The following is a 27,625-nucleotide window of genomic DNA, read 5'->3' as shown; positions in this document are numbered from 1 at the left end:
GATAGACAGACATAAAAACAGTGTTATCGGCTTCTATCAGTTGTTCTCACTCTTATCAAAAAAGCAACTAAGCTGATAACATTCTGAGGTTTATTTTTCACCCGTTCGGGCAGAATAAGAGAGATATAGATATGAAGCACAAAACTGTTTGGAGTCAAGAAATTTGCTTTTTTGTTGATTGATGGAAGAAAGGGCTGCTTAACGTTTTATCAAAATGAAGTCTAGCTCGGTCGTAAATGAATTCCTTCAAGGACGCTCCAAAAATGTGTTCCCCTGCCAACGCGACTGCTTTGATGGTAAAAATTGATTCCAAGGACATTAAAGTGAAACTCCCGTTGGCGTGCAAGTTTGTTTTCCAGGGAATTGTTTACCTCCGGGTAGCTGCGGCAACTACAAAGCAGCAGGCGGGCCCGATTAGGCAGGTGATAATTCGATCGAGCAGCTGTTCTGCATGATGGCTTTCCACCCAAACCCCACGGCAAAACTGCAGGAAAGAAAAAAAAAATCACAGAAAGAACATCAAACACACCGAGAGATGATGCGTGTGTGCGTGTGCATGTTTGCATCTTATATTACAAAAAAACAAAATGCAGTTTAGGTTGAAATTCGTGGGGAAAAAAGTCATTCCTGAGCACACAATAATTGAGAACTACTTGCCACGAATGATCTGTAATAGGTCAGATTGGACTATTGTTTTTTTTCCCCCCATTGTATTTTTGAAAAGGCAAAGCATTGATATTATTGAAGAATTTTGAAAATGTCATTAAATCACACAAAAGAATAAGTTACAATTTAGGTTGAAATACAGACCTCAAATAATTTAGAATGTCGTCATTTTGTGAAAACAATATCCTGTTGAAAACGTTTCTTTTTTTTAAACTTTTGTATTTTTCTGAAACGACAACGGAATGTAGTTATCTCATCCCACAGATCGATTATTAAACTAAAAATATAAAACATATTCACAGCATTTTGTTCAATAAATTGGCCGATTTTAGGAGAGATCTGTCATTTCAACGATTTCTACTTTTGTATTTGTATTTTGACACTTGATCTAAAATAAATGATGACTGTTTATATATACTTGGAAAACATTCATTTAAATCATTGATAGAAAAGAATACAATACAGTGCTGTGCATCAATTTCATTTATAATTCTGTATTATTATTGGAATAGAAAACAACTTTTTTTTTTTTTATTAATCTTAAGAACTGCAAATATTTGCAGTTCGTCATTTGTGAATTCAACAATGTTCACATTTTTGTCCCTTACTCGCCGAAAGATTGGCCGGCAACTGCTCCACTTTGACACTAACTCATGGATGAACACAATACATCACAAGACATGGTTTGAAAGTGCCACTTCGCAGATTTGTTCACAGGGTGATGTCATGTCAGTTTGTGCTCGCGTTTCAGTTCGGCTAGCATGCTCGCCAGTACGAGTCAGGAGTATACTTGCAAAAGTGATTTGTTGTGTGCTGACTAATTGAACCAATGATAAACACAAATCAATGTACCATGGCTTCGTGTTTGTGTACAAGGTGTTGATGCTGGACTGATTTTTCCTTCAAAGTGTCAAAAAGCGCGAGAAAAACCTTGCGCCGCTATCAAGATCCTCGAAAAAAAAAATAACTCCCTTGCGTTCGAAACGAAGGAAATTAACGCGTCACGTGAAAAGTAGCGCCGTGGCACCTGCTTCACTTTTTGCCGCCACCTGCCATCCACAAGCACGCGAGGCGCGCTGCGCTGCCGCGTCGCTCATGTGATTAATGTTCAAATCATGGCCGCCGGCATCTCTCGGCATGTGTCTGGCGAGCACCTGGAAAGAGAAACAAACAATGAGCTGTTGGAAAGAGAGGGGGGGGGGGGGGGGGAGACCTGAAACGTTGTCGATCTCCGGAGTCTTTCCGCCGTCTCGCTCGCCGCCATCCATCACGTCACTTCTTCTTTTGCTTTCATACGCTGATGTGTTCTTTGCTGCAGATGGGAGGGAAAAAAATGTACGTTTTTTTTTTTTGTAATTGAGAGAGAACGCGTGAAGTGATGCGTGTGATTGCTCCTCATTGTTAATATATTTATTTTTGTACGACGTGCGCGCGCACAAACAGGTTATCCACACTGCGGAAGCAGCGAAACAAAACACAATCCAACAGGGGCAATTTGAGCTTGGACATGTCGTTGAACGTCTCAATCAATGAAAATATTGTGCTATATGTGTCATGTTTTGATTCTGGATTCGAGTAAGGCAAAAATAAAGTGTCAAAAAAGGACTTAAGATATACAAATAGCTGGTTGGCAATCAGCACCTTTGAAAAAAACAAAATGAGTGAGTCGTCAAAGGGAATTTCACCATGTCTCCTCCGCCTTGCCGAAAAAAAAAAAGCAATTTTACAACATGAAAAGATTTTGTCCTTGCTGTCCGACATCCGATGTGAACATAAAAAAAAATCAAACAAAGACGCGCTCTGATCAAAGCCGGATCCACAGAGTCTTGATTAAGTCTCAGCCGAACAATAAGACGGTTCGGCTGCAGTTCTTTCACAGAGGTACAGACATCTTTTTTTTTTCCTCAAGAAAAAAAGAGCTTCAATTGTTGAATATGCAATTACAGACTATGGCATACACTCAGAATGGCATTGCTGTAATTACATATTCCTTTTCCACACCTAAGATACTCCGGTGTGAATGCTATGATGTTGTTTTTCAGGAGTGCCGACGCAAAATTGGGTGGAGATCTCAATCGCAAAAGGCAGCGCGAATCCCCGAAACGCAATAGGAAGTCGGTATGAAGCAACACTTGTTTTCGTTGACAAACTCCCACGAGGGAATTTGCCGCAATGAGACCCAATCGAAAGCAGGCCACCAAGAGAGAAACGCTTCGCTAAATTGCAAAGCTTATTTGCCTATGTCGTCCAATGTGGGTGGAGCATAGCATCAAAGTTGGAAGAATCATTTTTGAAGATTCTCCCTGAAAGAGTAACGGGGCTCTAATTAGTCATTCTGTTCCGATCTGTATTCATATTATTTACGCTAGTGTCATATTTGCGTGTGCCATTTTTTCTTTTTAACATTATCGGGAAGGAAACTGCAAATTCAACTCACCAGAAGAGTGCGGTTGTCTTGATTCAACTTTTGCGAATTACTTTGATCTGGATGATGTAAACACAATTTTTAGCAAGCACGTTGCTATGTTATCTTGATATTGTGACGGTAAGATGATGCGTTAATGTCAATAATGCTTACCATATGTGTTCAGTATTTTTTCATGCATTTCTGTAACACCGATCAATACTGAAAACCAAACCGTTTTCAGAATGGCGTCTTTTATTTTAAATAGCGCAATTGCCTCAGGAACATTTGACTCTCTCGACAACTCACGTTAACCGCTAATGGCGTCGAAGCTTCATCAGAGCGCGCGTGGAGTGAGTGCCTAATAAAGAAAATAGCTTTTGGTTCAATAAGTTCAATCAGTTGTTTGAACGTGGGTGCAAATTTGCACGCCATTGTGTTTGCGCAAGCTGTTGCTCCCGCACGCCTGCCATTTTCGCCCATCTGTAAAAGGCTCCCCAGTCAATCTGTTGCGTTCGCTGCCAAATGAGCAAGCGCGCATTGATGGTGTTTGCCGGCAACTGCTCCAAGTGACTAAAACAAAGGCGGCGAGGCAGATGAGACGGTCTTTGCATCCTCGCCAAGGTACATTTGGATTTCCAGGGGGTGATATTTTCCTCCAATTCAGATGGTTCGAGTCAAGCAATGATTTTTTTTTTTTAAATAATGGATTCCTGCAACGCGTATAACTAACATGACACTTCTGCACCTGACAATGACAGTTGAGGATTTCCATTTTATTCTATTCTGACGGTCAGTGTCCCTTGAAAGGCGATGTGCAGTACAGCGGACTCGAGCATATGTGTAGCAAGGCATTCACAAAATGAACTATTTACTATTTTTTTGGGATGTGTGTGCAACAAACTAACTAAAATCACATGTACATGAGAAACCGACCTCGCTTGTTGCATCATCTTTAAAAAGACCCGCGGCTCTAAAATCTGCCAAAGGTGCAGCAACAAAAACGATTGCACAAAAGCTGTGAATACTTACGATGACATTTGATTTATTTCAATTTTTTTTTTAAACAAGACTGTTTGGATTTAAATATATTGCATATCTTTGAGCATATTTGTATTTATTGGGGAATTACAGTATGGCAGTCCCGTCAACCCTTTGCGAAATCATTCCATCCAACATGCCTACAGTTCATATACTCCTTTACTGGCCGGTTGCCGTGACCCAGATATGACCGAATGTTACAGCTCATTCCGCGCTTTGGCAAACTCAAACATACTCAGACTGGCTCTCTGACAGTGAATTATGTAAATACGAGTGGATCTGCCAGCCCCATTTGCATGGAGGCTTGAATAGTAACAGTTATTACATTGGTGTCATCCAAGTGTTATTTCTCACCTGTGTTAGAGAACACACGGTGGGAGGAGGAAGCGGAGGAGGAGGAAGCGGGTCAATGAATATTTCATGAGTTTCATTACTGCACATTTATCATGCCTTCTACCGCTCAGTCAATCCGTCGGCGTCTTTGCCACTGGGCCATCTTTTAAGCTATGTGTGGCTGAACAATCACCTCTCGGTCTACAGTATGCGAGACATATTAGGTGACGTGCGACGTAATAGAGCCGTGCGTGGCATCATGCACATGGCAAAAGCCATATACTGTTATGTGCGGTGCGGTGATCCCTCACCACGTGGCGCTTTTTTCCCCCTCCGCAAATTCATTCTAAAAATAAATAAATAAACAATACAGCCATATCGGCAGCCATATTGCGGAAGGACGCGTTGTTTCATGTTGATACGCGAGAGGGAAGGTTTCCCTGCATGCCGAACAAAGAGCTGACGTGACTCCGAGGCTTTGTACATGCCTGTACTGTACTTTATGTGTCCGCACAAACAAGGCGCGCGATTGGACCCCGGGCGCCATATCGACCAATGAGAGCATGAGTGGATTTATTCCGTGAGCTGCTCGGCTGGATCATTGGCTTGCGTCACTCCCGCCTCACCCGGCATTTTACCTCGTCTCGCATACGGTATCTTGCTGAAGCAATAACTTTTTGGGATAAATTAAGCTGCGCTCCAACCTCTTGCCGCCGCCGAAGCAACGCGTTCTGGCTGGGTGGGAGAATTTAGGCCCGCTTGTCAGAGATGGGTCCATCAACAAGGACACATTGCTACATTTGATCTGGAATAATAAAACGAGATGAACGTCAAGAGTGCTACCCATCACCGTGTTTTTCTCCAATTTAAAAACCTCAGCGACGCCATCAGCGCCTCCAGCAGAAGAGTCTGCACCAACACAAGCCTCTTCGTCAATCTCAGAAGGCAATGTTGATGAATGTTAATTGCTGTATAAGGTTTTACAATTAAAGATTGAAGTAAATATGTGATCTGTTGTAATCTGTCTCAAATTTGAATATTGTTTACACATTTAACACGTTGGACCACACATACACATACACGAAAATTCAGGCCAACAAATTAGGAGAGTAAACACATGCGCGCGCATGAGTGAGATACTGTGCTCACAGCTTTTCGGCAATCGAAGGAAAATGTCATCAACTGCATCGTCTGTCGTCCTTTTGGCTCGTTTGCACCCTCTTTCCTTTTAGCGTCGACTGCACAGCAAACAGAACAGAACAAACACGAGTTCATATAAATGTCATTTCAAGAAACGAATAGCTCATTTGCATACTTTTGCTTCCTTGTTTCCACACGCGCAGACACTCACGCACACTCACACACAAGCAATGCTATTTCCAATCCAATCAATGTGCGTCGCTCACCTCTGTGACATCTGCAGGAAAAATTCAAATCCTTCAAATCTCGCCTTCCCCTCTGTCTCGCCAGGCCTGGTGTGATGAATGATCTCTGGGGCCGATCAATTCTATTTAGATAAGCTCGCCTCCGGAGACGACAGGTCTGGGAAAGGAGGATGGATTTTCTTTTTTTTTTAAATTTATTTATCTATTTATTTGGGGGGTGTAAGTCAACACGGAGGCCCAAGGTTATTGTGATTTTGGTGGGGGCTGCTCAAGAGCCAGGGTAGGCTTTTAACTTCAGAATGGACGGAAGTACTTTGCAGCAGCATTAGTCCATGTGGAAAAGTCCTCCCTGTAAAGCTTCGAGGCCGAGACTTTGCTTTGACTTTTTTTGTAATTGGATTTTTCGCGCTATTAACAATTCGTTAACAACAATTGAAAATACACCTAGAATAGCCGGCACAAGGCACGTCATTTTTAGAGGGGAGTGCAAAAATAACACTTTTAACATATGAGAGTTCCCTAACAAAACAAATTAATTTGCCGTTGTTTTCTTTCTTTGCCTTGCCTCGTCCAGCCACATTTTACGACGAATCTACAGCCGTTAACATGGCCGTTTTCCTTCACAGGCTAGCTAGGTTAGCTTAGCACTTCAAATGAGTCACCTTGAAATATTTCGTTCGTACTGCAGCAGTAACACGAAACAGAAATGGTTGCTCATAGTCACATTATTTACTGTCATACTAAAAAATACTACCAATGGTGAAAATACATCGACAGTCTGAAAAAAGGAAAATGTGAAGACCTGTTGGCCGGCCCATTCATGTGCCCACATACCCCATGATGCTTTGTGCCAACTCATCACGTCAGCCAACAAGGGAAGCGAAAGACAAGTCGCCACTTTGTATGCTTCTCAATGCCGTGTCAACATAAATTGATTTAGTGTTATACGTTTACGTGTCAATAAATGTTTATTTTTCATCTCTTTTTCTGTATCCAAAATTTCGGAATTTGGGTCCTAGTTAGAATATAAAACAATAATTTTGGCACTGTACATAGCTCCCATATGGTCTAGCGGTTAGGATTCCTGGTTTTCACCCAGGCGGCCCGGGTTCGACTCCCGGTATGGGAACTTACATTTTGGTGCCACCAAAGCAACAGTAGTCCGCATCCTTCTCGAACGTCAGAGCGACCTCTTGTGTGTGGAAGATAAATGCACAAGGCTACCGTAATTAGAAATGAGGAAGTAACAATTGACATTCCTTAATTTGTCTTGATCAATATTCTCATTTTAAACATCAACATTCCTTGAAATTCACAATCTTCAATCATCAGTGAGCTATTTTTAGATCAGCTACTCATGTGGTCCTTTGGGGTGACCTGGTGTCAACAAGCGTATCGTCGGTGACCCCTGCCTGACAACTTATTCGATATTGTGCTAAATAAATACAAAAATACATAAATAAATAAAAGCCACAAAAAGGCATGAAGCCCGTAAAAGTCTGGTAAAATTATATGACGTCTTTTACCAAAACACAAATTACACCTAATGACACAGTGGGAAATGTGAGAATACTTTTACAGGGCAGTGAATGGTTTCACTTTTACAACTCACTCAAAAGAACAGCAGGGGAACCTCCAGGGGTGCTGTGCTCAGTGCTAATAATCCACTGACAAAAGTCTTTTTAAATATATACTTGGGGAGGAGTGAATAACATGGACCCCGGACGGCATTTTGCAAAGTCAATTACCATCTGAAGTGCACAGTGGAGTGAATGTGAATTACAGCCATATGCGAACTCAAGGATCTGCATTTTTCGATACAAAACGGCACAGCTCCCCTCGGTGGTCGATTATTTTCACAGCAATCGCTGAAGGCAAACGCCTTCAATTTAAAACAAAACAAAACTTTTTTTTCTACGTCAGTGAATATCTGATGTTTATTTGATTATTTAAACATGATTTTCAGGGATTCTATTTATTTATTGGATTTTATCCATCGACCCATCTGCTATAGCTTGTTTTAATATCATACAATGAGGAAAATGAGCAGCTTGAATTTTTTTGGGGGGGATCAGTTTCTCCCAGGAAGACCAAATAAACGTCAAATTCTAATTCAAATTTCAAAACATTTTTCAAACCTACACACACACACACAAAATAAACAATAATTGTTAAATAAACAGAAATGGAGGGGATGGTTTCATAAAACACTTTCATGCAAAATAAAATTGTATTCAATTAATCAAAAGAATTATATTCTAAAATTAATTAGTGGCAGCTCTTTATTTATTATTAGGGAAAAGTTGTTATTTTTGGGGGGACAGTACGATAGAAAAAAAGTCATATATTTTCAATCCAGTCTTCAACGGTGAAGACTGAAGACTGGATCGTCATGGCGAGTGAACTGACACCTCCACGTCTGCTACCTGACTGCCTCGCTCTTCCCCTGCCATCAACCCGGCCGCTCCCCTCTCGCTCTCCGGGGGCTCGGCGGTGCCCGCCGCGGCGGCGCGGCAGTTGCTTAATAGTGGCGGCAAGGGGATGCTGTGGGCCAGCTCCTCCATGTGCCGCGCAAACTCCTTGGTTCTGTACTGGGTGACCTTGGCCAGTTCCAGTGTCTTGGCCGAGGTGATGATGGGAATGTGCCGGGCGATCTCCAGCGCCTTCTGGACCTTCTCGGCGCCCTCGGTGCGGAAGAACTCGTTGATGGCCCGCTCGGTCTTCTTCAGGTGGCTTCGGACCATGCCCAGCAGGGCCACATTGAGGACCATGGTGACAGAGAAGGCGGCAAGACAAACGCCCACGAAGTAGACGCCCAGGCCGCTGTGGGTATAGGCCACGCGGACGGTCACGCTGTAATTGCCGCCGTCTGTTACGCACATGTAGCGCCCGCGGTCCTCGAAGGAGACACCGCTGATGTTGAGTCGCCCCTTTTCGTCGATAAGCCACTTCCCGCCTGCGAGTACAAAATGACGAGTGTAATGTTGCCCTTTTTCCTTGATACGCAATTTCCCCAATAGTTTTTGAGTGGACCGTCAAGAAACAAGTCACTTCCTACAGAAACAATGGAGACTCTTGTGACGTTAAGTTAATTTCTTCATTTCCTCCTACCTGGTTCCTCGACCAGCTGACGTCCGCCGGGGCCGTACCATCTGACATCATCGTGGACCCCCGTCACGTTGCACTCGATCAAGGCGTCTGTTCCTTCCTTGAGCACGACACCGGCGGATGCGGTCTCCTCCTCTGAGCGGTTCTGGGCGCCATCTACCACGCAGGTGCAGAGGAGCAGCAGCACGGGCATGTTTTTCGCCGTTGGCATGTCGACAAGGTGCAGACCTGCAGAAACAGGTCAGGTGACATTTTCACACTCCTTGTTATCAGCCATTGTAGTTGCACGTGCAGTGTAAGCTCCAACCAATGTATAATGAAACTGAACTCAAGAACAATTCCTCACATTTAAAGACAGATGTGAAATGGAGAGCTAGAAATACTTTTGCATCGCTGTGGTACAATTTATTTCATTTGACATCTCAAGCGCACGCGCGCGCGCGCGCACACACACACACACACACACACACTTAATAATAATCATGATAAAAATAGTAAATACAATTAACACTGAGCTAAAGTCTCGCGAGATGCCGTCTCCACGTGGAATGATGGTTAGAAATCTATCATTTGGAGAAATGGAGGTTCCACTGTACAGTAAAAAACAAACAAACAGACGCTCTCACACAGTCAAAGACGTGTTCGTAAATAAGGGCTTACTTGTGCTCAAGCAGACTGCAAAATTAAAATCCTCCACTGACACAAACTACTTCCAATTTTAGACGCTTAATAGGAGTGGAAATGTGTAAAATAGATTGGTCTTTCACCCATAAGTCCTCTTGTTCACATTAAAACTGCATTAAAAGTTGAAAAAGTTCGATTCGGTCGTGTCATGTACTTCCGTGTTAAGGAAGAAAATAGTTTTGCATGACTGAGTAGGCGTGGCTTGTTGTCAGGTAAAGGCGTGGACAAACTTTGCCATTTTTTATTTAAAGTGTATAAATTGTAGTTTTATTTGCACCTTTTTTAAAATTATAACAATGATACGTTGTTGTATAAAACCATACAACACATTTACTTGAATTACACATACATTGATGTGAACTAGACACTAATATTTACGTATTGCACTAAGCAATTTCGTGACAACGACCGGAAATTGTTTTTTCGCCTCGTATTTATGTAGCCGATGCAAGTGCGTTGTGTGTTGTCAGGTATCTCGACAAACTTCGCTGTTTTTTTCTTCTTAAAAGTAAACATTAAATAGTAGCTATATTTTTGTTTGTAGATAAATAATATACTTACAGTAACCTATTCTTTGTACTTAATGGCGGCAGATCTCACGTTTTCACTTAGCTTCAAGAGACCTTTCCATAATTTTATTTTGAAACAATCAATCGGATCTTCTTTTGTTACCAATTCGTAGGAAGAAAATACACTTTTGTGACGTGGCTAATCATCTGGAAGATCAGAAGACAATATTTAGAACATATAGGCACTTGATCTGCTCTGAAATACAAGACTTCTGTCGAACTATAAACTCGTATTGTGGACACATGTATTTTTGTTGTTTTTGATCGGGAAACGTTGCACGGAGGCTAGCGTAACTGCTAGCTTCCACACTGACAGCTGGAGAGGAAGAGACGTGGTGAGCTGTTTACAAAGTGGTGTCTCCTAAAAACCTGTAAAATGCAATCGAAGCGCATGAAAAGCGACCAAATTCGGTTTCTTACACAACCACTAGTTTGCTAAATGCAACGCAATAGTATCTCTGGCCAAAACTACCGAGCAATGTCATTAAATATTGTCAACAAAACAGCAGTTTTACTAATTCGCTTGGCTGACTCGTTGTAAAACATCCACAATTAATCGTTTTCGGGACTTTTGAACTTTGGACCTCCACGTAGCTCATAAATAATATATGTATGTCCAAGAAATTTAATTGCACATAAACAGAATTACCATTCCACCCGCAATAAGACAGATACTTGTAAATAAACACGAATTCTGATTTGGGTTGAGATCAAATATAGCAATATAATGTGTTTAGCGTGAAGTATGTCGGATGGGCCCAAACTTTCTAGACTGACTGATGTAAAGACAAGAGGCAGGGCGAGTGTGATCAAAGTTGAGAAGCAAGGATAGTAAGGTACTTGGGAAGGAAGGGTCCAAGGATGGTATGAAAGAAGGAAGGGATCAAGCAAAGATGACGGCAGCATGTTAAAATGGATGGCACTGAATGGGAGAAAGGATGTATGGATGGAAAGAAGGAAACAAGTATTTATGAAGAAGGCAGAAACAATGGATGGAACAGAGAGTATAGAGGGTAGTATAAAAGGCAGGAGGGAAGGACTGTAGCAAGGATTGAGGAAGGTACCGTCTCTTGAAAAGTCCAAGTCAGCTTGACAGACGCCATGTCTTTTCCCGGCAGGCATGCGCTAAGAGTCGACCATGTCGGACAACGAAGCCAGCGCACCCGAGGTTCAGGCCGCCGAGACGCCCGACAGCTCCCCGCCGACCTCTCCCGACTTGTCGACGGATGTGGCGCCCACCAGGAAAGCCCGGAGGAGGGCGGAGCCCCAAGCAGGATTGCCGGAGAAACCCAAAATGGACGAGGAGCCGGCAAAGGTAAGCTGTCAGACACAGAAAACGAATGACTGTTCACATAGAGTAAGAACGATCGAAATAGTCCTTTTGTCCATGAAAAGTCAAAAAGCTTAATGCTTTGTTCACAAACGATAGAACAATCATTAACCGGAGATGTTTATTCACCCCCCCAAAAAAAGAAAAAACCCCATAAAATAATTGTATTCCTGAATCATTTAATTTTTTTGCATAAAACAAACAAAAAAAAGTCCTTTTGTTCACAAAAAACAGAAAAAAAAAGAATGAACTTCTTTTTCCACTTACGTTTTTTGGACTTTGTTTGCAATTATTGATCACGTTGCTCCTTTTTTTTTTTTTTTTTGAGGTGCCACCGAGTCAGGTTACAGTTATGCAGGGAGGATGGGGTTTCTGGGGTGACTGGGGCAAATCCATCCTGTCCACTGCCACCGCCACCGTGGCTACTGTGGGTGAGTACACAATCCAGCTGTCCTGCCAACGTCCTCACGCTATGACATCATCATGTCGTTCGCCCCTCAGGCCAGGGGCTGACCCAAGTCATCGAGAAGGCCGAGACATCGCTGGGCATCCCGAGTCCCGCCGAGCTGTCGGTTCAAGCAGCAGACGACGAGAAGGCGGGGGAGCAGCAGCGGCGGGAAGCGGGTGAGATGGAACGGCCGGCCGGCGCCATGGGGATGCTCACGTCGCTCACCAGCGTTGTTCAGAACACGGTAAGTCCCGACGAGGCGACCGCACAGTTCCGAGGGATGCTGTCAGGCGGCGCCATTGCATCCGACGTGCCTGCAGGGGAAGACGGTGATCAGCGGCGGCCTGGACGCTCTCGAGTTCATCGGGAAGAAGACGATGGACGTGATTGCGGAAGGCGACCCTGGTTTCAAGAAGACCAAAGGCCTGATGATCGGGACTTCCACCCTCTCTCAGGTGAACTTCAGCAAGTTGGGCGGCGGGAGCACCGGGAGGCCAAGAACTGACGCTTGCGTCTTTTGGCTCAGGTGTTGAGGGAGGCCAAGGAGCGAGAGGAGCTCCAAACGGAGGAGTCGTCGGACTCCGAGAAGAAGCCCGTGGCTCACTACGGGGTCCTCTTTGACCAGTACCAGGGCCTGGCTCACCTTGAGGCTCTGGAGATGCTTTCTCGGGAAAGCGAGTCAAAGGTCGGATGGAAGGGAGGGCGAGGCGAGGATTTTGGCCAGTTCATTTGTCGTCATTTTGATTTTTTATTTTTTTTTTTATTGGACAGGTGAAGTCGGTGCTGACGACGCTGTCGGGAGACGAGCTGAGCAAGCTGAGAGATGAGCTGGGGCTCATCAAGGCCGCCTTCTCCATGATGGAGTTTGACGACGAAGACGTGGACGAGAAAAAAGGTATCAAAGGCCAACACGAGCTGTTCTCTTTTCAAAATCATGTCAATTCCATAAACGCCTCCCGAGTTAAAGTTCCATTTCCTGTCCGGTGGTCATCACTTCCACTACTCCTGTGTGTCATTCCAGACCAGGATGGCTCAGAGTTTGAGACGGAGCTCGGCCAAGCCCTGGAGGGTCTCCGTGTTTCCACCACCGCCGAAAAACTGAGCAAGGTGCCCATAATTCCATGATATGCAAAGCGTATGGAAATCCATTTGAACAAGTTATCCCAAATCCCAAATGTCAAAAACCGCTTTCCATGAATGTGACCGCCAAGCAGGCTTGCAAAGACGCCTGCGACATGATCGTGGACTTCAGCAAACAGGCAGAGGACAACGAGGAAGAGAGGGGCCAGTTCACAGTGGAGGTATGGACGTATTCGGTGAAACGGCACCATTATCTGTTCAAAGGATGCAGCTGCATCATTGGCGTGAAAAAATAAAATTGTGTCTTCCCCAGGAGGTGAACGCTGCCGCCATCAGGAGTCTTGCCGAGCTGACGGCGCGCTCCATCGAGCTTTTCCACAAGCTGGGCGAGGGCCTCCTGCTGTCCAACGGAGATGCGGAGGTGGACATCTTGTCGCAGTAAGACGCTGGAAGTTTCTAAACCTGAAGGCCTTGGAGTTTACGACAGTTTCAGCCTGTTGGAGGCAATTTTTTGGGGAACGGTACAAGCAAAATCCAATTCTGATTTGTTCTTTTAATCGACGTCAACAGTATCTTATTGACATATTGGAAATGACAAGATCAGACAAAAATCCTCACCCTTGGCAAGTTTGACGACAAGTCTCACCTTCCTTCCTTTTGCATCCTCAGGCTGACGGTTGTCCTGTGTAAAGAAGTCTCGCTGCTTTCCAAGAAGTTCACCACCTGTCTAACAGCGGCTGGGGTGCGTTGAAACATGAATCGTGGAAAAAAAAAAAAACAGGAAAAGATTCAGGGATTTATCTGGGATCCTTTTTTTTTTCCCCAGTCAAACGAGAAGGGAGAAGTGCTCAACCCACTTATAACGGGAGTCTTTTTAGAGGTTTGTGTCTGAGTCTTAAGAGCCCAGGATGAGTGGCTCATCAGCACTAAACTCTCTTGCCCCTCACATAGGCATCCAACAGTGCGTCGTACATTCAGGACGCCTTCCAACTCCTGATGCCCATCCTGGAGATCTGCCACATCCAGAGGAGAGCCAACCCACCCGACCACTGATTTTTTTTTCCTTCTGCCTCAGTTTCAACTGGTTTTAACGATATGTTTTGTATCCGTCAAACTAGCCACTATGCAACTGTTACCACTGCTGCTTTGCAAGTAGTATCAGTTCAAGTTCTGACCCCCCGCCCCCCAAAAATAATCCTTCTCAAAGCTCAGGTGGTCAGCTATGAAGTCTTGTGGTCAGGTCACGTGCAGAGCGGTGAAACAAACAGATGAAGTGCTTTAAAATAAAACATTTTATAGGTATAAGTGTGTTTTCATTCCACTGCTGAACTGAAATACCACACACACATAAATGAATGAATACTGTGAATATCACCACCCCCCGCCACCCCCGAAAAAAGGATTTTCCTACCAATCACCCTCCGGGCGACAGGTGGCGACAATCACATGAACCGGAAGTCGTTGGCACCACAAAGAAAGAACCAATCAGAGTCGTTGGCGGAAACGACTAAGAAGCCCGGTGCGGCACTTGCTAGCTCGGCTCCGTGGACGAAATTCTGAGGTACAAACTACTTTCGAATTACTTTCATTTCGGCGACAGATTTCTATTGGTGTTGATACGGTTGCAGGCGTCTTCGTTTTCGTCTACGAAACAAAAACGTAGCAGTTGAGCGACCGGCGACGTTCACGCCGTTGGCTAGTCAACATTAGCTTGGGTGCTAAACTTTCGGTGTCGTTACTTATCCCGTTATGAAGTCACGACACTCTCAGTATTTATGCTCACACGATTGCTGAAAAAGGTGGAATTACTGCTGTGTTGTTTTTAAGTTCCGACAAGTGAAAGCAACATCTTAGCTCTCCGGATCGGTTCTTGTAAACAACTCCTCGCCATACCCAGCATGCAACCCGCGCAGCTTAGTAAAAAAATAAACCAATCAAATCACGAATATTAGAAGCTAAAATAACTGGAGGCATACTATTTACATTTATTTCTAATTTTATGTCAGCGTTTATTTTAAAATGACATATTTTGAACCTATATGAAAGGAATCTGTTTTGCACATTTGATTTAAATTTACTGCCTAGAAAATAAACTGTTTCAAATATGTGATGAAGTTTAATATTGACAAACGCTGAAATGAGTTGAGGAGCTTCATTTAGACAAAATGTATTTATCTGCTGTTTCCTATTATGTCACGAAGTGGTGCCAAAGCACTAATTGGAATCTCAGGAAGCACGTTGAAGTATCTTGACTGAGAGCCAAGCTTTGTATTTGGGAGAGGAGCTAAGTTTAGCCTGAGTTGTTGGCAAAAAGTGCAATTCCCATACACTTAAAAAAAAGTTTCATCCTGAATGCAGGTTTTCCCCATTGTCAGATATTATTTGCCCCATTCCCAGAATAGCTGCAACCCAAGAGCGCTGCAGACCTGTAGGTGGGGATCGTCGAAAGGTCTCGTGAGCCGCCGCCAACATGCCGGCCGCACTCACGGATGCCAGCCAGATCATCTGCGAGGTCTGGGCCAGCAACGTGGACAACGAGATGAAGAAAATCCGACAGATCATCCAAAGCTACAACTACATCGCAATGGTAACTGATTACACCCACCCCGACAAAGTGTTTAAGGTCATCGTTGGTCACATCGTCAAAAGGATAAATATGAGTGCTTCTAAATTGACTTTTTTTTTTTTTTTGAATGGCAAGGACACGGAATTCCCCGGCGTGGTGGTGCGGCCAATCGGCGAGTTCCGCAGCACGGTGGACTACCAGTACCAGCTGCTGCGCTGCAACGTGGACTTACTCAAGATCATCCAGCTGGGCCTCACCTTCATGAACCAGGACGGCGACTACCCGCACGGCACCACCACCTGGCAGTTCAACTTCAAGTTCAACCTCACGTACGCGCGCACGGCCGTCTTCCAATTGCTCCCGCTTGCCTTTTCTCCCTCTCTCGCTCTTATTCTGTCTTTTGTTCTGCTTTCACCAATCCCACCATACCCTCTCTCGCTCCTTATATTTTTCTCTTGGTCTCTCACTCTTTCAAACCTTTGACACAGTTAACAGGGTGTTCTAGTTAAAACTATTAACTTGTACACACGGTGTGGAAAATTAAAAATCTCGCTCTCGTTCCAGAGAAGACATGTACTCTCAAGACTCGATCGACCTCCTGCAGAACTCAGGCCTTCAGTTCAAGAAGCATGAGGAGGAAGGCATCGACACGCTCTACTTCGCCGAGCTGCTCATGACGTCAGGCCTGGTGCTGTGCGACAACGTCAAGTGGCTCTCGTTCCACAGGTGGGTGCCGGCCGCCCCTTTTATTCTACTGCCGGCGGCGGTCGTCATGACAAAACAAACGACGTCGTCCAACCCGCCCCCCTCCAGCGGCTACGACTTTGGCTACCTTGTGAAGCTGCTGACGGATGCCAGGCTGCCCGAGGAGGAGCACGACTTCTTCCAGATCCTCAACCTCTTCTTCCCCGCTATCTACGACGTCAAATATCTGATGAAGAGCTGCAAGAACCTCAAGGTACACCAACAAACACACAACAGGATTTCAGATCACCCGAATTGAAGGGAGGACATTTTAGATCAACCCAAACAAAAAGGTGCTGTACCTCCATCAGTGCCTTTTGTGTTTTCATCACTCAGGGCGGCTTACAGGAAGTGGCGGACCAGCTGGAGCTGAAGCGTATCGGGCGGCAGCATCAGGCGGGTTCTGACTCGCTGCTCACCGGCATGGCCTTCTTCAGGATGAAAGAGGTAGCACGCGCTCTTCCACGCAGGGAGCGTTGAGGTCGCTCACCGCTGACCAGCCCGTCTTTCGCTTCCCCGTCAGCTGTTCTTCGAGGACAACATCGACGACGCCAAGTATTGCGGCCGCTTGTATGGCCTGGGCTCGGGCTCCACGCAACCCCAGAATGGCATTGCCAGCTCGGGCCAGGAGGAGAGCAACAACAAGCACTGACTGGCGGCCTTGCCCTCGTTGCACTTGTTTTAAGAACCTTTTAAATCAATTTTTGTTTGTCATGGGTTCGCTTGTTGTCATTGGCGAGCGTGGGACCACAACACCAGCAGCGGTTTTTCTTACCGAGCTGCGCTCACTCGGTTTTAAAGTGAACGCCGGTAGGGCCCTCCACCCATTGTAAATTTCTAATGTATCTTTTTTTTTTTTTTTTTTGAAAGAGAAATAAAAATGTTTTAGAATTTTTCTCCATATGTCAAGAGAGAACGTTTTAAACGCATGCGTCCGTTTTTTGTCCGGGCCAAACTACTGTCGGCGTGAAGATGTTACCGTTGTTTTTAAGTTCTGACTTGTTTTAAATTGTTGTACATTAAATTGTTTTGTATTTTCAACGTACGCTCCCTTCTTTTTTTAAGTGTGCAAAAAGGAAGCTTTGACATACGTTCTAACTTTTTGTTTTTAATTCAACAAAATGGCTGTACAGTAAATTGGGTCCACGACTTAGCTCAAGAATCGCCGGGAGGCCTTGCTTAGCATCGGGCATTTTCCGTATTTCCGCAGCAGGTCTTTGGCGTCCCTCTGCAGGGATTCGGAAATGGAGGCGCCCAGGTGGAGGAGGACCAGGCAACACTCTGCCACATCGGGACGAGGACACAACTAGAAAGTGGAGCCAAGGAGGAGGATGCCGACTGTTTAAAACAGGAACTCGGAACGAGCTGAAAAATCCAATGATTAGACTCATCCCAGGGTACAGGCTGAGCAAAGGGGGTCCAAGAACTGACCCTTGAGGGACCCCATACGTCATGGCCATTCAACCTGATACCAAACTGCCGATGGTCACAAACTCACAAAAATAACTCCTCCGAATAGAATCTCAACCATTTTAGGACTGTTCCATTTACTCCTACCCAATAGTATCGATTTGTGGGAGTGGGGGGACGGGGGACGGGAAATTGGACCAAATATGGACAATGGACATATTGGGGGTTTGGCTATGACGTGGATCACCTTTTGTACTGCTAGAATTTTGTCATTTTGTTACACTCATCCCATGTTGGTACCTTGATGGTTTCAGGAATGTCAGCCAGCTGCGTTTGGTGTTTTGCCATCTTTGCGCTCAAGGAGAGAAAAGTCTCCTCTTCTTCAGGCCTGAAGAAAAGAAAACCACATAGTTACAAGATGGCTACAAAATGGCCACAAAGGTGCAACGTCGTGGGCCTATGGTTATTTTTAGAATAGTATTTTACCGATGATCCCAAGCACTCACTGTTCAGCCTCGGCAGGTTGCTCCCCGTTGGCGGCCATGTTGCGTCCGTGCTGCGCCACCATGGCGGCCAGGCGCTGCTGCACCTCCTCCATCGCCCGCCGCTCGGCCTGCCACGCGGCGTGAGCGTCGGACAGCAGCGAAGATGCATCAAAGTCCAGCTCGCCGGACGTCTTGGCTTCTTCCGGGCATCCTTCGGCATGGAGCCCGTTGCTGATGATATCATCAACGGCGCATCGCCACCACAACTCGTACAGACGGTGGTAGGCGGTCCACGCCCGTAAGGTGTCGGCCTCGGCTCGGGCTTCTTCACCCACGTCGCAATGGACCTCTGTCAAGGCAGCCGCCAGAATCAGAAAGAGGGCACCCGAGACCTGAAAGTCGGCGGCCTCCCGGAGCCATGCTGCCGCCAGCCACAGCTGCTTCACCAGCGTGCCACCGTCGTTGTCGAGTAACCACGATAGGATCCCACTGGCCACGTGACGGGACAAACCCAACAGCACCTAACGAAAAACGATCAGCTCATTGAGACATCATATCGGCGGAACGGGTCAAACCCAGCTATAGGACTCGTGCCACTTCGTGATAAAGTCCAATTCAGTAATAAAAAAAAAAAAAAAAAAAAAAAAAGAGTTAGCCCACTTGGCTTCTGGCATACAACCTGCGTGAGTGGGAGGCTAGCGGTGAGCGCAGGGCCCTCCATGTTCTGGAGCTCCACAAGCAGAGCGCGGAGGTCGTCGCGGTCGCCTTCCGAGTCGACGCCAAAGTGTTGCGTCCAGACATCGCGCGCCCGCTCCAGGATGCTGCCCTCGGCCGGCCATGCGTGCCCAGTGCCGCGCATCTCGGGGAGGACGTCGGCGAGGGAGGCGCACATCAGCTCAGCCACGCTGAGGTGAAGCCTGTGAACCTGCGCAGGATTTTTCATGAAACTTGAATTGACTGACTTTGTAACGTTTAAAGAAACGGAAATGATTTGTATTTTTATACAACCAAATGTTCTTATTTGTTTCATTTATTATTATGAATTACACAATTAAAATGCTTGTAATTCGTGCAATTATTTTGTGCCCTGAATTTATAATTTCCTAAAAAATTCTAACTCCCATTAATTATTAATTTGTCTATTAATTGTTCAGAATGTATCAGTGATCAAAAATCACAAATCATTTTTTCCTTCATATTATTTGTATTTTTTTTTTAATTAACGTGCTCTTTTAAAAAAGATTTTTTTCTCTGTATTAATCATTTAATATTTAAAAAAATAATTAACACATTTGTCTTCTGTTTTCTTTTACGGCAGTTCTTAAAATTTTTTAAATAGTTTTTCTTTTGTATGCCTATTTTCTGTTTAGATAAGGCATAATAAGCATTTACGATTTATATGGTACATTTAAAAGAAATACATACAGTACATTTGACAAAGTTTATCCAATCCAATATTTGTTCACATATTTTTATAGTAGTAACTAACCTATGCCTTATTTTATTGCTTTGGTTATTGTTTTTCTAAGCCCAGTTTTGGCAATGAAATTCTAAAGATTAAAAAATTTTTTTTAAAAGTGTCAGCACTGACCAGGAGGCCCTTGTGGGAAGCGAGGACCTCTTGCGCAGCGACCCAGTCCCGCGCCGCCGCCGAATCTTTGGCGCAACGCAGCGCCAGCGACTGGGCCAGAGCGACCTCGCCCGCCACGCTGGCCAACCGCTCCGCCGTCCTCAGTGAGGTCGCGTCGTTCTTGCGGGCAATCACTTTGGCGGCGTCGAAGCTGGCACCCGCCGCGATGTAACTGAGAGATGAAATTAGGATGGTAGGGGGACGATTTAGGCCAGAATTATGCCGCAGCCGTCATCTAGCTACTCTGCATGTCGCCCACGACATAAAACTCTCTAAATAGCAATTAGCGTTTGATTTCGAACCACGAATTGCAAAATAGCCAAGTCACCATTTGGCGGCTGCAGAGAAATGTCCGTCTTTTTCCAAAACGACGGCCCAGCTGCCGTAGAGCTCCTTCAGGACGGGATCTTCAGCCGGCAGCCGCGCTTTGGCCAGAGCGATCGCCTCCCTAGGACAACAAATAGAGAATAAAAACCGTTGGCCCTGACGTGAGGAATCTCAACACGGTACCTGTAGAGCTTGTGCGAGCGTAACAGCTGGACGGCCTGGTACACTTGATTGATGGACAGAAGGTGAGCGGCCGCCTTCACGTGCTGCTCCTGCAGACACAGCTGCTTGACATAGCGCTCCACAGCATCGCGCCACACCGCGTAGCCCGCTGCAAAACCCACGCCGCCCCCGCCAAAAAAGTTACCCTGCTGCCTTGTAATGGTGACGTTTCACACGACGACGCCCAAAGCACTCACCCATAGGAGCCACGGCGATGAGGTGGTCACTCAGCTCTCCTCTGTCCGCGGCCAGTCGCAGCGCCCCCTCCAGGTCGCCGCTCCACAGCCGGAGGTAGACGGCCGACTCGACGTGGCCGCTCTCCACGTGAGCCTCTTCTAAGAAAAACAACAACAAAAACTCTCAATGTCTTTTTTTTTTTTTTTTGGTCTCGATGAGCAAAGAAGTGAAAATCAAAGGCACCTTCCGCTTGGAACATCCGGCGCAGGGCGGCTCTGTCGGAGAAAAGGCCAAGGTGGAGGTGCTCGCCCTGGCCTGCCCGAGGCGCTGACGTGCCAAAGCAAGAAAACAGTCAACACCGCCATATACACACATGACATGCAACAAACTTTTCACACAGTCCCCACACACACACACTCGCACACACACATGCACACGCACTAGTGTCGTGCGTCATGGAGGCCAGGGTGAGACAATCCTGCAGCAGATCCTCTTTGGGCCGATGGTCCATGGACGTGCTGAGGGGAAGGATGGAGCGAGACTTCTTCTTCTTCAGAGCGCTTGAGTCTGCAAACACTACACACACAAGTTACACGTGAACACCTGACATAAGCGCCACACGCATGCACACCTCCAACGTAGATTTTAGACACATTCGTGACACAAGTGCTACCATGAAAAACCCACGCACACGTGCCCCCCCCCCCCCCCCCCCCACACAGGTCGTGGAAACTGACCTTGTTGGTCTTTGCTCTTGCCTCCAGTTGCGCTTTTCCGTTGCGTCACTAAGGTGGATGATGAATGTTAGCTTTAAGGTTGGAACAACACAAGGCGAGAAGGTTCCCTTTTCACCTGGTGCAGGCACAGGACTGCTGGCAGAGCGGACCTCTTCCTGTTCGGCTTCATCCGAGGCGTCCTGTCCATTGCTGGCCGCCGCCTCGGTCACATGCTCGCCGTTGACTGCCGGACACACCGCTTCCGATGCCTTTTTGCTCTTCTTCTTCTGCTTGGCCTTCTCCTTCAGGTCCACCATCTTCTTCCCTGAGAGGACGAAGAAGAGGCGGATCTTCAGCTTTGGCGGTTTAAAGGCGCAAGGGCGTCAAGCGGGTGGAGCGTCACCTTTGGGCGGCTTGGTGAACTCCTGCTTGGAGACTCTCCACTCTTGCACGGTGAAGTCCTTCCCTCCGGTCCAGAGGACGTCCGGATCCACGGGGGACCAGTCGACGCTCAGCAGGGAGCCCACGTGGCCGCGGTAGTTGGAGAGCGCCGCTTCCTGCTGCACATCCCATACCTGAATGACACGCAATTTAAGAACAAAAAAAGTGCTCTCTCTCTCTTATGAGTACCAGTCAAGGGTCGAGCGGCAGCATTCTGGACCAACTGGGGACGCTGAATGGAGGATTGGCGGTCTCCAAAGTCAAGTGCATTACAGTAAGCCATCTTAGGGCTGGGCTGACCGACACTGACCTGGGCGGTTCCGTCGTACGAGACGCTGGCCAGCCTGCCGCTGTGATGCGGACTCCAAGCCAGGCCGGTTATTTTGGCCGTGTGGCCGCACAATCTGCGATACGGCTCTGTCAACACCAACGGGCTCTCCGGAGGCTTCTCTGCACGCGACAACATACATTTGCCCTGACATTCCTTGAACATCCCCAAGAGAGTAATTTCGATTATTTTACGGTACCTATGACCTGCCGCAGGTCGTGGACGTAGATTATGGCGTTGCAGGAGCCCGAGGCCAGCAGGCCGTGCAGCTCCGCGGGCACGTTGTCTTCGGGGTGCCATCGTAGCACGTTGATGACCTTGTGGTGCTGCTGGATGCTGCACAGCAGCTTCAGCGACGGAGCCTGGTAGACGTCGATGCACCTGCGGGAACACGAGGGGGATCGGACGACGTGATCGGACGTGTTGCCAGCAGATCGAGTGCGCAGCCGGGCTTCGTTACCCGTCCTCGTTGCCGATAGCCACGACTTTGCCGTCCGGCTTCCAGCTGAGGTCGGTGTGAGGAGATAGCTTGTGCTGTTCGCAAAACACAAGTCACCGTTTGCTCCGCCACAACATATCATAATAGATGGAATATTACAAAATGTCAAAAGTTGAACAGCAGCACTTTACCCCCTTCCCACCTTGATGTTATTTGTCTGCCGGATGAGTTTGTCAATGTCGCATGCGTCACCGCTCAGCTTGGTGGGGTCGTGCTGAAGGATGACACCCTCGCCGGCGCAGCTGTACAGGCTGTGAGACGCCTTGCCCTCTGCCGCGCCTGCGGGTCACACGCACACGACCTCAGCGGGGAAACACGGCGCCGCCATGACTTGCAGCACGTATTACTTTGGGGTCAGCCAATCCTCCTTTCAGTGTCTCCAGTGGGTCCACAATGCTGCAAGCTCGGTACTCGTAAGAGGGAGCACATAACTCCTACCCTGGCATCCCTTGACTGGCTCCCCACACATTTTAAAGTTCTTTTTGAGATTCTATTATTTGGTTTCAAATGCCAAAGTCAAGTCACTCGCGTAACTAGTAGACGGACGGGCCTTGTAGACTGATCCCTCCATCGGCAGCGCAAGTTTAAATGTGATTGGAAGAGCAGATGCCTTGTAGCGGCCACTCAGCATACAGGTGTTTAAATGTAGTTTTAAAAAAAAACGAACACCCTTAGTAAGACAAATGACCTGGGCTGACGTTAAAAGCCTTCTTTTCAGCGCATTAGAGCCGATCGGCAGATGGTCGGGATGGCAACAATCAGGGCCCGTGAGCCAGGGTTTGACGAATGGACTCATTAAAACGCCATCTGCCCTTAGTTGCTTAAATGAACTGGGCTCGTTCAGTTACACAGTCAATTATGAGGCTAGAGAGAGACGGGTGCAGATTTTTGCGGTTTTGGGGTTGTTTTTTTTTCATGTCTGCTGACTAGCTTCATTGTTGTGTTGCTGACGGGTCAAAGTGGCAAAGACGCTTTTACCAAATGACATCGGAGGGAGCGGCGGTCCCCAGGCCAGCGAGTACACCGTCTTTTTGTGGTAGGTGCTCGAAATCTGAGGCGGTCTGCGAGGAGACCACAAAGTTACCAACAAGCGGATGGAACCTGTTGAATAAGATGAGTTTGTTTTTTTCTTACTTGCTGGAGAAGACTTCGTAGATTCCCACTTTGCCGTCTTCTGTTCCAAACGACAAGGTTCCCTCTCGTTTTGGATGCCAAGCCAGCTGCAAAAAAAAAAAAAAAAACGAAATGAAATGACGTCATAATGTAGGATAGGCTTTGAAAATCAGAATATCAAATCACGAATATGCGATTTAATATGTATTTTGCCAAATTTTCTCTTTGTTGTAAAGTTGAACAAATAAAAAGACAAAGTACAGTGAAAAAATAATATTTTTTGATTTGATCGTTTGCCAAATCACCAGAATCTACATCAATTTAAAAAAAATCCTTGTCAGTTAAGAATGATCATTTCCAAATGAAATCAATGAAAATATTCGCTTGAACTAATCCGATGCCATCCGCGAGGAAAACCTGGCTTCTTACCGCTGTGACTTTGGACTTGACGCCCTGCCAGAAGCAGCGGGCTTCGTAGTGGTTCTGGGCGGACAGCGTGTTCCACACCCGGATCATGCTGTCGCCCACGCCCAGCGCCAGGCAGCCGGTGGCCACGGGCGAGAAGCTGAGGCTGTACACGAAGCCGCCCAGCGTGGGCAGCGTCCACAGGCACTCCAGCTCGGACAGGTCCCAACATTTCACCTTTGCAGCCCGGCAAATGACAAGAGGAGTTGAAAACGAAATTCAAAAATGAACATTTAATCAAGAAAAAGAAAACTTGACATTTTTTTGTATTTTATGAAAAAATAAATCGATAAAAAAGGAGGAAAAAAGGGTTATGAAGATTAGTTTGTGTTCAAACAAAATTCGTTTTTAAAATTTGTAAAAATAAATGTATGAAGGCCAGTTTTGTTAGCCCGTCTATAACTTTTCCCATTATCTGTTAGCATTAAGCTAGCTGACCTTGGTAAGACGCAGCCACGTGGTCGAGTTAACCGCACCGAATGTCACTCTCTTTGGTTAAACGGGAGTCAATGCACTCCTGTCACCATGTTCACCTCGTGATTCCCCTGAAATAAAGTTCTGATGCTCTAGTCGGCTTTTCCTGACACTGCTTTCCATCACATGCCTGAACAATTTGTACCTATTTGAAACTGTTCATCACCCCCCCACCAAACCACCACCCCCTTGACTCAGGTCGCAGTTCCTACTGAAGAAACAGTTGTGATCACTTTGATGGCTGCGTATATTGTTTTTTTTTTTTTAAATTTATATCCACTATACTACACGAGTACACTAACTCTTGAGGCATTCATCAGGGCCGCAGTTCATGAAAATGGGGCGTAAACCGAATGGAGGCCCACCTCTCTGTCTAAGGACGTGCTGACGAGCAGCTGGCGGCCGTCGGGCAGCACGAAGGCGGCGGTGTTGAACACGATCCTGCTGTGGTTCTGGCCCTCGGACGACGAGCCGAACAGGATCCACTTCTGCTTGCCTGTCCGGGCCAGGTCCCACATCAGCAGTTCGCCGCTGCGCACAAGCACGCGTGTTAACCGTCTGGGCTGCGGGAGAAGCGGGCACGCGGACGCTCGGACCTGAAGCAGCTGGAAACGAGCTGCGTGGGTCGGGCTTTGGGCCAGTGGACGTTGAGCCAGAGTCTTTCTTTGAGCGTCGGGTCGACTGCGGAGCCTCGTCTCTTCAGGTAGGGCAACTTCAAGGTGGTCACGCCTGCATGGATGAGGCGCAAAATTTGAACAGTCAAAGAATTCCTTTTGGAGTTTAGATTCTCTATTCAACGCAATCATGGTGTGATTAAGTTAGCATCAAACAAATACAAAAATGTGAAAGGTACATCTAAAAGGTATATAGAAAAATGTGCAAATGTATATATATTTTTTTAATTTAGAAAAACAAAATTTACCAATTATTTGTTAATTGTTGGTAAACAGCTTTTCATTCTTTGGCTTCAAATTCAGCTGAAGGCTGTACCTGTATTGTTTTTTTGTCTTGTAGTCTTCTTTTTGTTTCAACTGCCTTATGTTAAATAGTTTGCGTTGTTTGTTTTATTTCACACTTTGTGAGGGCGTACATCTCACCTTTTCCCGTGGACGCGCTCCAGATCCTCACCGTCTGGTCTTTGCTTCCTGACGCCAGGTAGCAGCCCTTCTCCTCTCCTGCACTCACCGCGTTCGAAGCTGGAACACGCACAAGATTATAGATTTAGATTGAGAGGAAAATTTGAATTAAAAACGAGGCGATCCCACAGTGACCCCCGAAGTGACCATTATCGTCGCCGGCCTCCGCTCTCCAGTTGAGGGTATCCACGCCGGCGAGCGGCGACCACGCCAGAGAGTGGATGTCATCATCGTGGCCGCGCAGCCGACGCGTCACCTCGCCCTTCTTGCTCACGTCGATCAGCAAAATCAGGCCGTCTTTGTACCTGCGCGAGAGAATGAAGTGCAATCATTAAGGTGAGAGACACACAAGTGAGGAATCATGTTCATCAGGTAACCCAATAGTCACAAAGTGTATTATTCTGTGGATTAAAAAATACATTGGAACATCCTGGGTGAATACAATATTTTATGATTTAAAATAAAAAATACAGATAAGTGCTAAATATAGGAAATACAATAAATAGCTCGCTTGCTATTTACTTCATCTAGCGAGCTAGATGAAATAGTCTCAATACTATTACTATAGTTCTTATAATTGTATCATTTAATCTTTATGTTCCATTTTGTTTCCGTCCAACACTTTGTTTCAGCTACGGTTATTCATTTAAGTACTCTCCAAATAAAGTTGAGTTGAGCGAACGTGTCCTAGTCTTACCCGACCGCCACAGTGCTCCAGTTGTGCGGGGAGCAGGTGAGGCAGACGATGCTTCTGGCTTCGGGGAAGAAGCTGGCCGTGTCTCCCGTGTTGTACCAGTGACAAGCCACGATTCCTTTCTCGTCACCCGACACCACTAGGTTCTTGTCCAGCGGGGACCAGTGCAAGGCCGAGACGGCGCTCTGAGGACGAAATGGCGCTCATTGTCTGGAACTACGATCAGACCTGGAGCGACAGAACTGACCTGATGAGTCGCATGCTCCCGTAAGAGAGTTCGAGTGTTAGTGTCCCAAAAAATGACGACGCCGTCACCAGAGGAGCTGGCACAGATGTGACTCTGCGTCACATCCTGGCAGAAGGAAACGCCCGACACCAAGCCTCTGTGGCCCACGAGAACACCTGAAATAGAGAGTTACACATCTTTATAGAGACTCAAATGAAGTTTTGACCCGCAGGGAACGCCAGGGTCAAGCCACAATAGCAACCGAATCAAATTATTATCAGAATAAAGTCACATTGAAGTGGTGCCTCGTGATACAAGCAACCACATAAGAGGTTTTTTTAGATACAAGCATTTGTTTGGGCGTGTTTGCTTTTTATTGGAAGCAAACCTATATCTATTGTTAAATATTTAATCAATTGGAAAAAAGTATGATTAATGGATGACGGGGGGTAGACGTAAGTGTGGGTAGGGGCATGGTGGTGGGTAACATTCCACGCCCATGGTGCTCAGAAATCTACGCAGTTTGCCCCTTTTTTGCGAAAATGGCCACTCGATAGCCAAAACGACACTTTACGGCACACTCGGAATTGATTTTGTAGTAGAATATTATTCTTTTTTTACGTGACGCCCACTCACCTTGAGGACTGCAGGTAGATGCAGACACATCAATCAAATAGATGAAGCTTTTGGCTCCGACGCCGAGTAAGCCGCCGCTGCTGATGTCACAGCAGCGGGAACAGTACCAATTGGGAGAGGCGGGAAGGAACCGTTCGTGCATGATGATAGTAAACGTCTAAACGGTTCCCGAATATAAGACTGTTGGAAAGTAAAACAGAATAAGCAAATCTCACATGTTTCCCACAGACCGGTGGAGCGTCACGGCAACGACCGTATGTCACCACGGTGTCGTAAAGGCCCGCTGCG

At 46.3% G+C, this 27,625-nt stretch overlaps 4 protein-coding genes, 1 long non-coding RNA gene and 1 other non-coding gene across 10 annotated transcripts; 3 read left to right on the top strand and 3 right to left on the bottom strand.

Moving 5' to 3' along the window:
• Positions 1–96: 96 nt before the first annotated feature.
• On the bottom strand, positions 97–6,646 carry LOC147194147 (uncharacterized). The gene is made up of 4 exons (XR_015103097.1): positions 5,851–6,646; positions 5,594–5,682; positions 1,694–1,978; positions 97–484 (listed from the first exon to the last, which is right to left on the bottom strand). It is a non-coding gene; the product is annotated as an uncharacterized LOC147194147 (long non-coding RNA).
• A 240-nt stretch (positions 6,647–6,886) lies between these two features.
• trnae-uuc (transfer RNA glutamic acid (anticodon UUC)) lies at positions 6,887–6,958 on the top strand. Its single transcript has one exon. It is a non-coding gene; the product is annotated as a tRNA-Glu (tRNA).
• A 369-nt stretch (positions 6,959–7,327) lies between these two features.
• LOC147194145 (microfibrillar-associated protein 3-like) lies at positions 7,328–11,397 on the bottom strand. 3 transcript variants are annotated; one of them, XM_086130687.1, is made up of 3 exons: positions 11,255–11,397; positions 8,941–9,165; positions 7,328–8,785 (listed from the first exon to the last, which is right to left on the bottom strand). In XM_086130687.1, exons 1-3 carry the CDS (start codon positions 11,310–11,312, stop codon positions 8,220–8,222), a joined length of 849 nt encoding a protein of 282 aa, XP_085986813.1. In that variant the 5' UTR covers positions 11,313–11,397; the 3' UTR covers positions 7,328–8,219. The 3 variants fall into 3 exon arrangements, with proteins under 3 accessions (XP_085986813.1, XP_085986814.1, XP_085986815.1); XM_086130688.1 differs by lacking the exon at positions 11,255–11,397 and adding an exon at positions 9,705–9,795; XM_086130689.1 differs by lacking the exon at positions 11,255–11,397 and adding an exon at positions 9,598–9,785.
• On the top strand, positions 11,329–14,353 carry fam114a2 (family with sequence similarity 114 member A2). Of its 2 annotated transcripts, XM_086130683.1 has the most exons (12): positions 11,329–11,505; positions 11,849–11,951; positions 12,022–12,212; positions 12,289–12,423; positions 12,495–12,653; positions 12,740–12,863; positions 12,990–13,075; positions 13,183–13,269; positions 13,362–13,486; positions 13,718–13,790; positions 13,875–13,928; positions 14,000–14,353. In XM_086130683.1, exons 1-12 carry the CDS (start codon positions 11,329–11,331, stop codon positions 14,099–14,101), a joined length of 1,416 nt encoding a protein of 471 aa, XP_085986809.1. In that variant the 3' UTR covers positions 14,102–14,353. The 2 variants fall into 2 exon arrangements, 1 of the variants encoding a protein (XP_085986809.1); XR_015103035.1 differs by lacking the exon at positions 14,000–14,353 and having other exon boundaries at positions 13,362–13,569.
• Positions 14,354–14,531: 178 nt separating this feature from the next.
• cnot8 (CCR4-NOT transcription complex, subunit 8) lies at positions 14,532–17,399 on the top strand. 2 transcript variants are annotated; one of them, XM_086130686.1, is made up of 7 exons: positions 14,532–14,609; positions 15,451–15,635; positions 15,750–15,943; positions 16,179–16,340; positions 16,428–16,572; positions 16,695–16,805; positions 16,882–17,399. In XM_086130686.1, exons 2-7 carry the CDS (start codon positions 15,519–15,521, stop codon positions 17,008–17,010), a joined length of 858 nt encoding a protein of 285 aa, XP_085986812.1. In that variant the 5' UTR covers positions 14,532–14,609; positions 15,451–15,518; the 3' UTR covers positions 17,011–17,399. The 2 variants fall into 2 exon arrangements, with proteins under 2 accessions (XP_085986812.1, XP_085986811.1); XM_086130685.1 differs by having other exon boundaries at positions 14,533–14,609; positions 15,446–15,635.
• Positions 17,400–17,446: 47 nt separating this feature from the next.
• Positions 17,447–27,590, bottom strand: gemin5 (gem (nuclear organelle) associated protein 5). Its single transcript, XM_086130682.1, has 27 exons — positions 27,338–27,590; positions 26,723–26,877; positions 26,479–26,660; positions 25,929–26,086; positions 25,743–25,841; positions 25,242–25,374; positions 25,011–25,176; positions 24,136–24,348; positions 23,728–23,813; positions 23,572–23,654; positions 22,736–22,872; positions 22,555–22,628; positions 22,294–22,475; positions 22,077–22,216; positions 21,729–21,900; positions 21,462–21,650; positions 21,347–21,394; positions 21,051–21,185; positions 20,853–20,936; positions 20,630–20,767; positions 20,394–20,541; positions 20,212–20,331; positions 19,845–20,055; positions 18,933–19,178; positions 18,275–18,774; positions 18,069–18,156; positions 17,447–17,664 (listed from the first exon to the last, which is right to left on the bottom strand). The coding sequence occupies exons 1-27, from the start codon at positions 27,477–27,479 to the stop codon at positions 17,509–17,511; spliced, it is 4,185 nt and encodes a 1,394-aa protein (XP_085986808.1). The 5' UTR covers positions 27,480–27,590; the 3' UTR covers positions 17,447–17,508.
• Positions 27,591–27,625: the final 35 nt, after the last annotated feature.

The sequence above is a fragment of the Hippocampus guttulatus genome, chromosome 15 (assembly GCF_054856545.1).
Source record: "Hippocampus guttulatus isolate MCC_2025c chromosome 15, RoL_Hgut_1.0, whole genome shotgun sequence".
In the NCBI taxonomy this organism is placed as follows: domain Eukaryota; kingdom Metazoa; phylum Chordata; class Actinopteri; order Syngnathiformes; family Syngnathidae; genus Hippocampus; species Hippocampus guttulatus.
The sequence above is the reverse complement of the archived record's forward strand: the minus strand, read 5'-3'. Positions and strand labels throughout refer to the sequence as shown.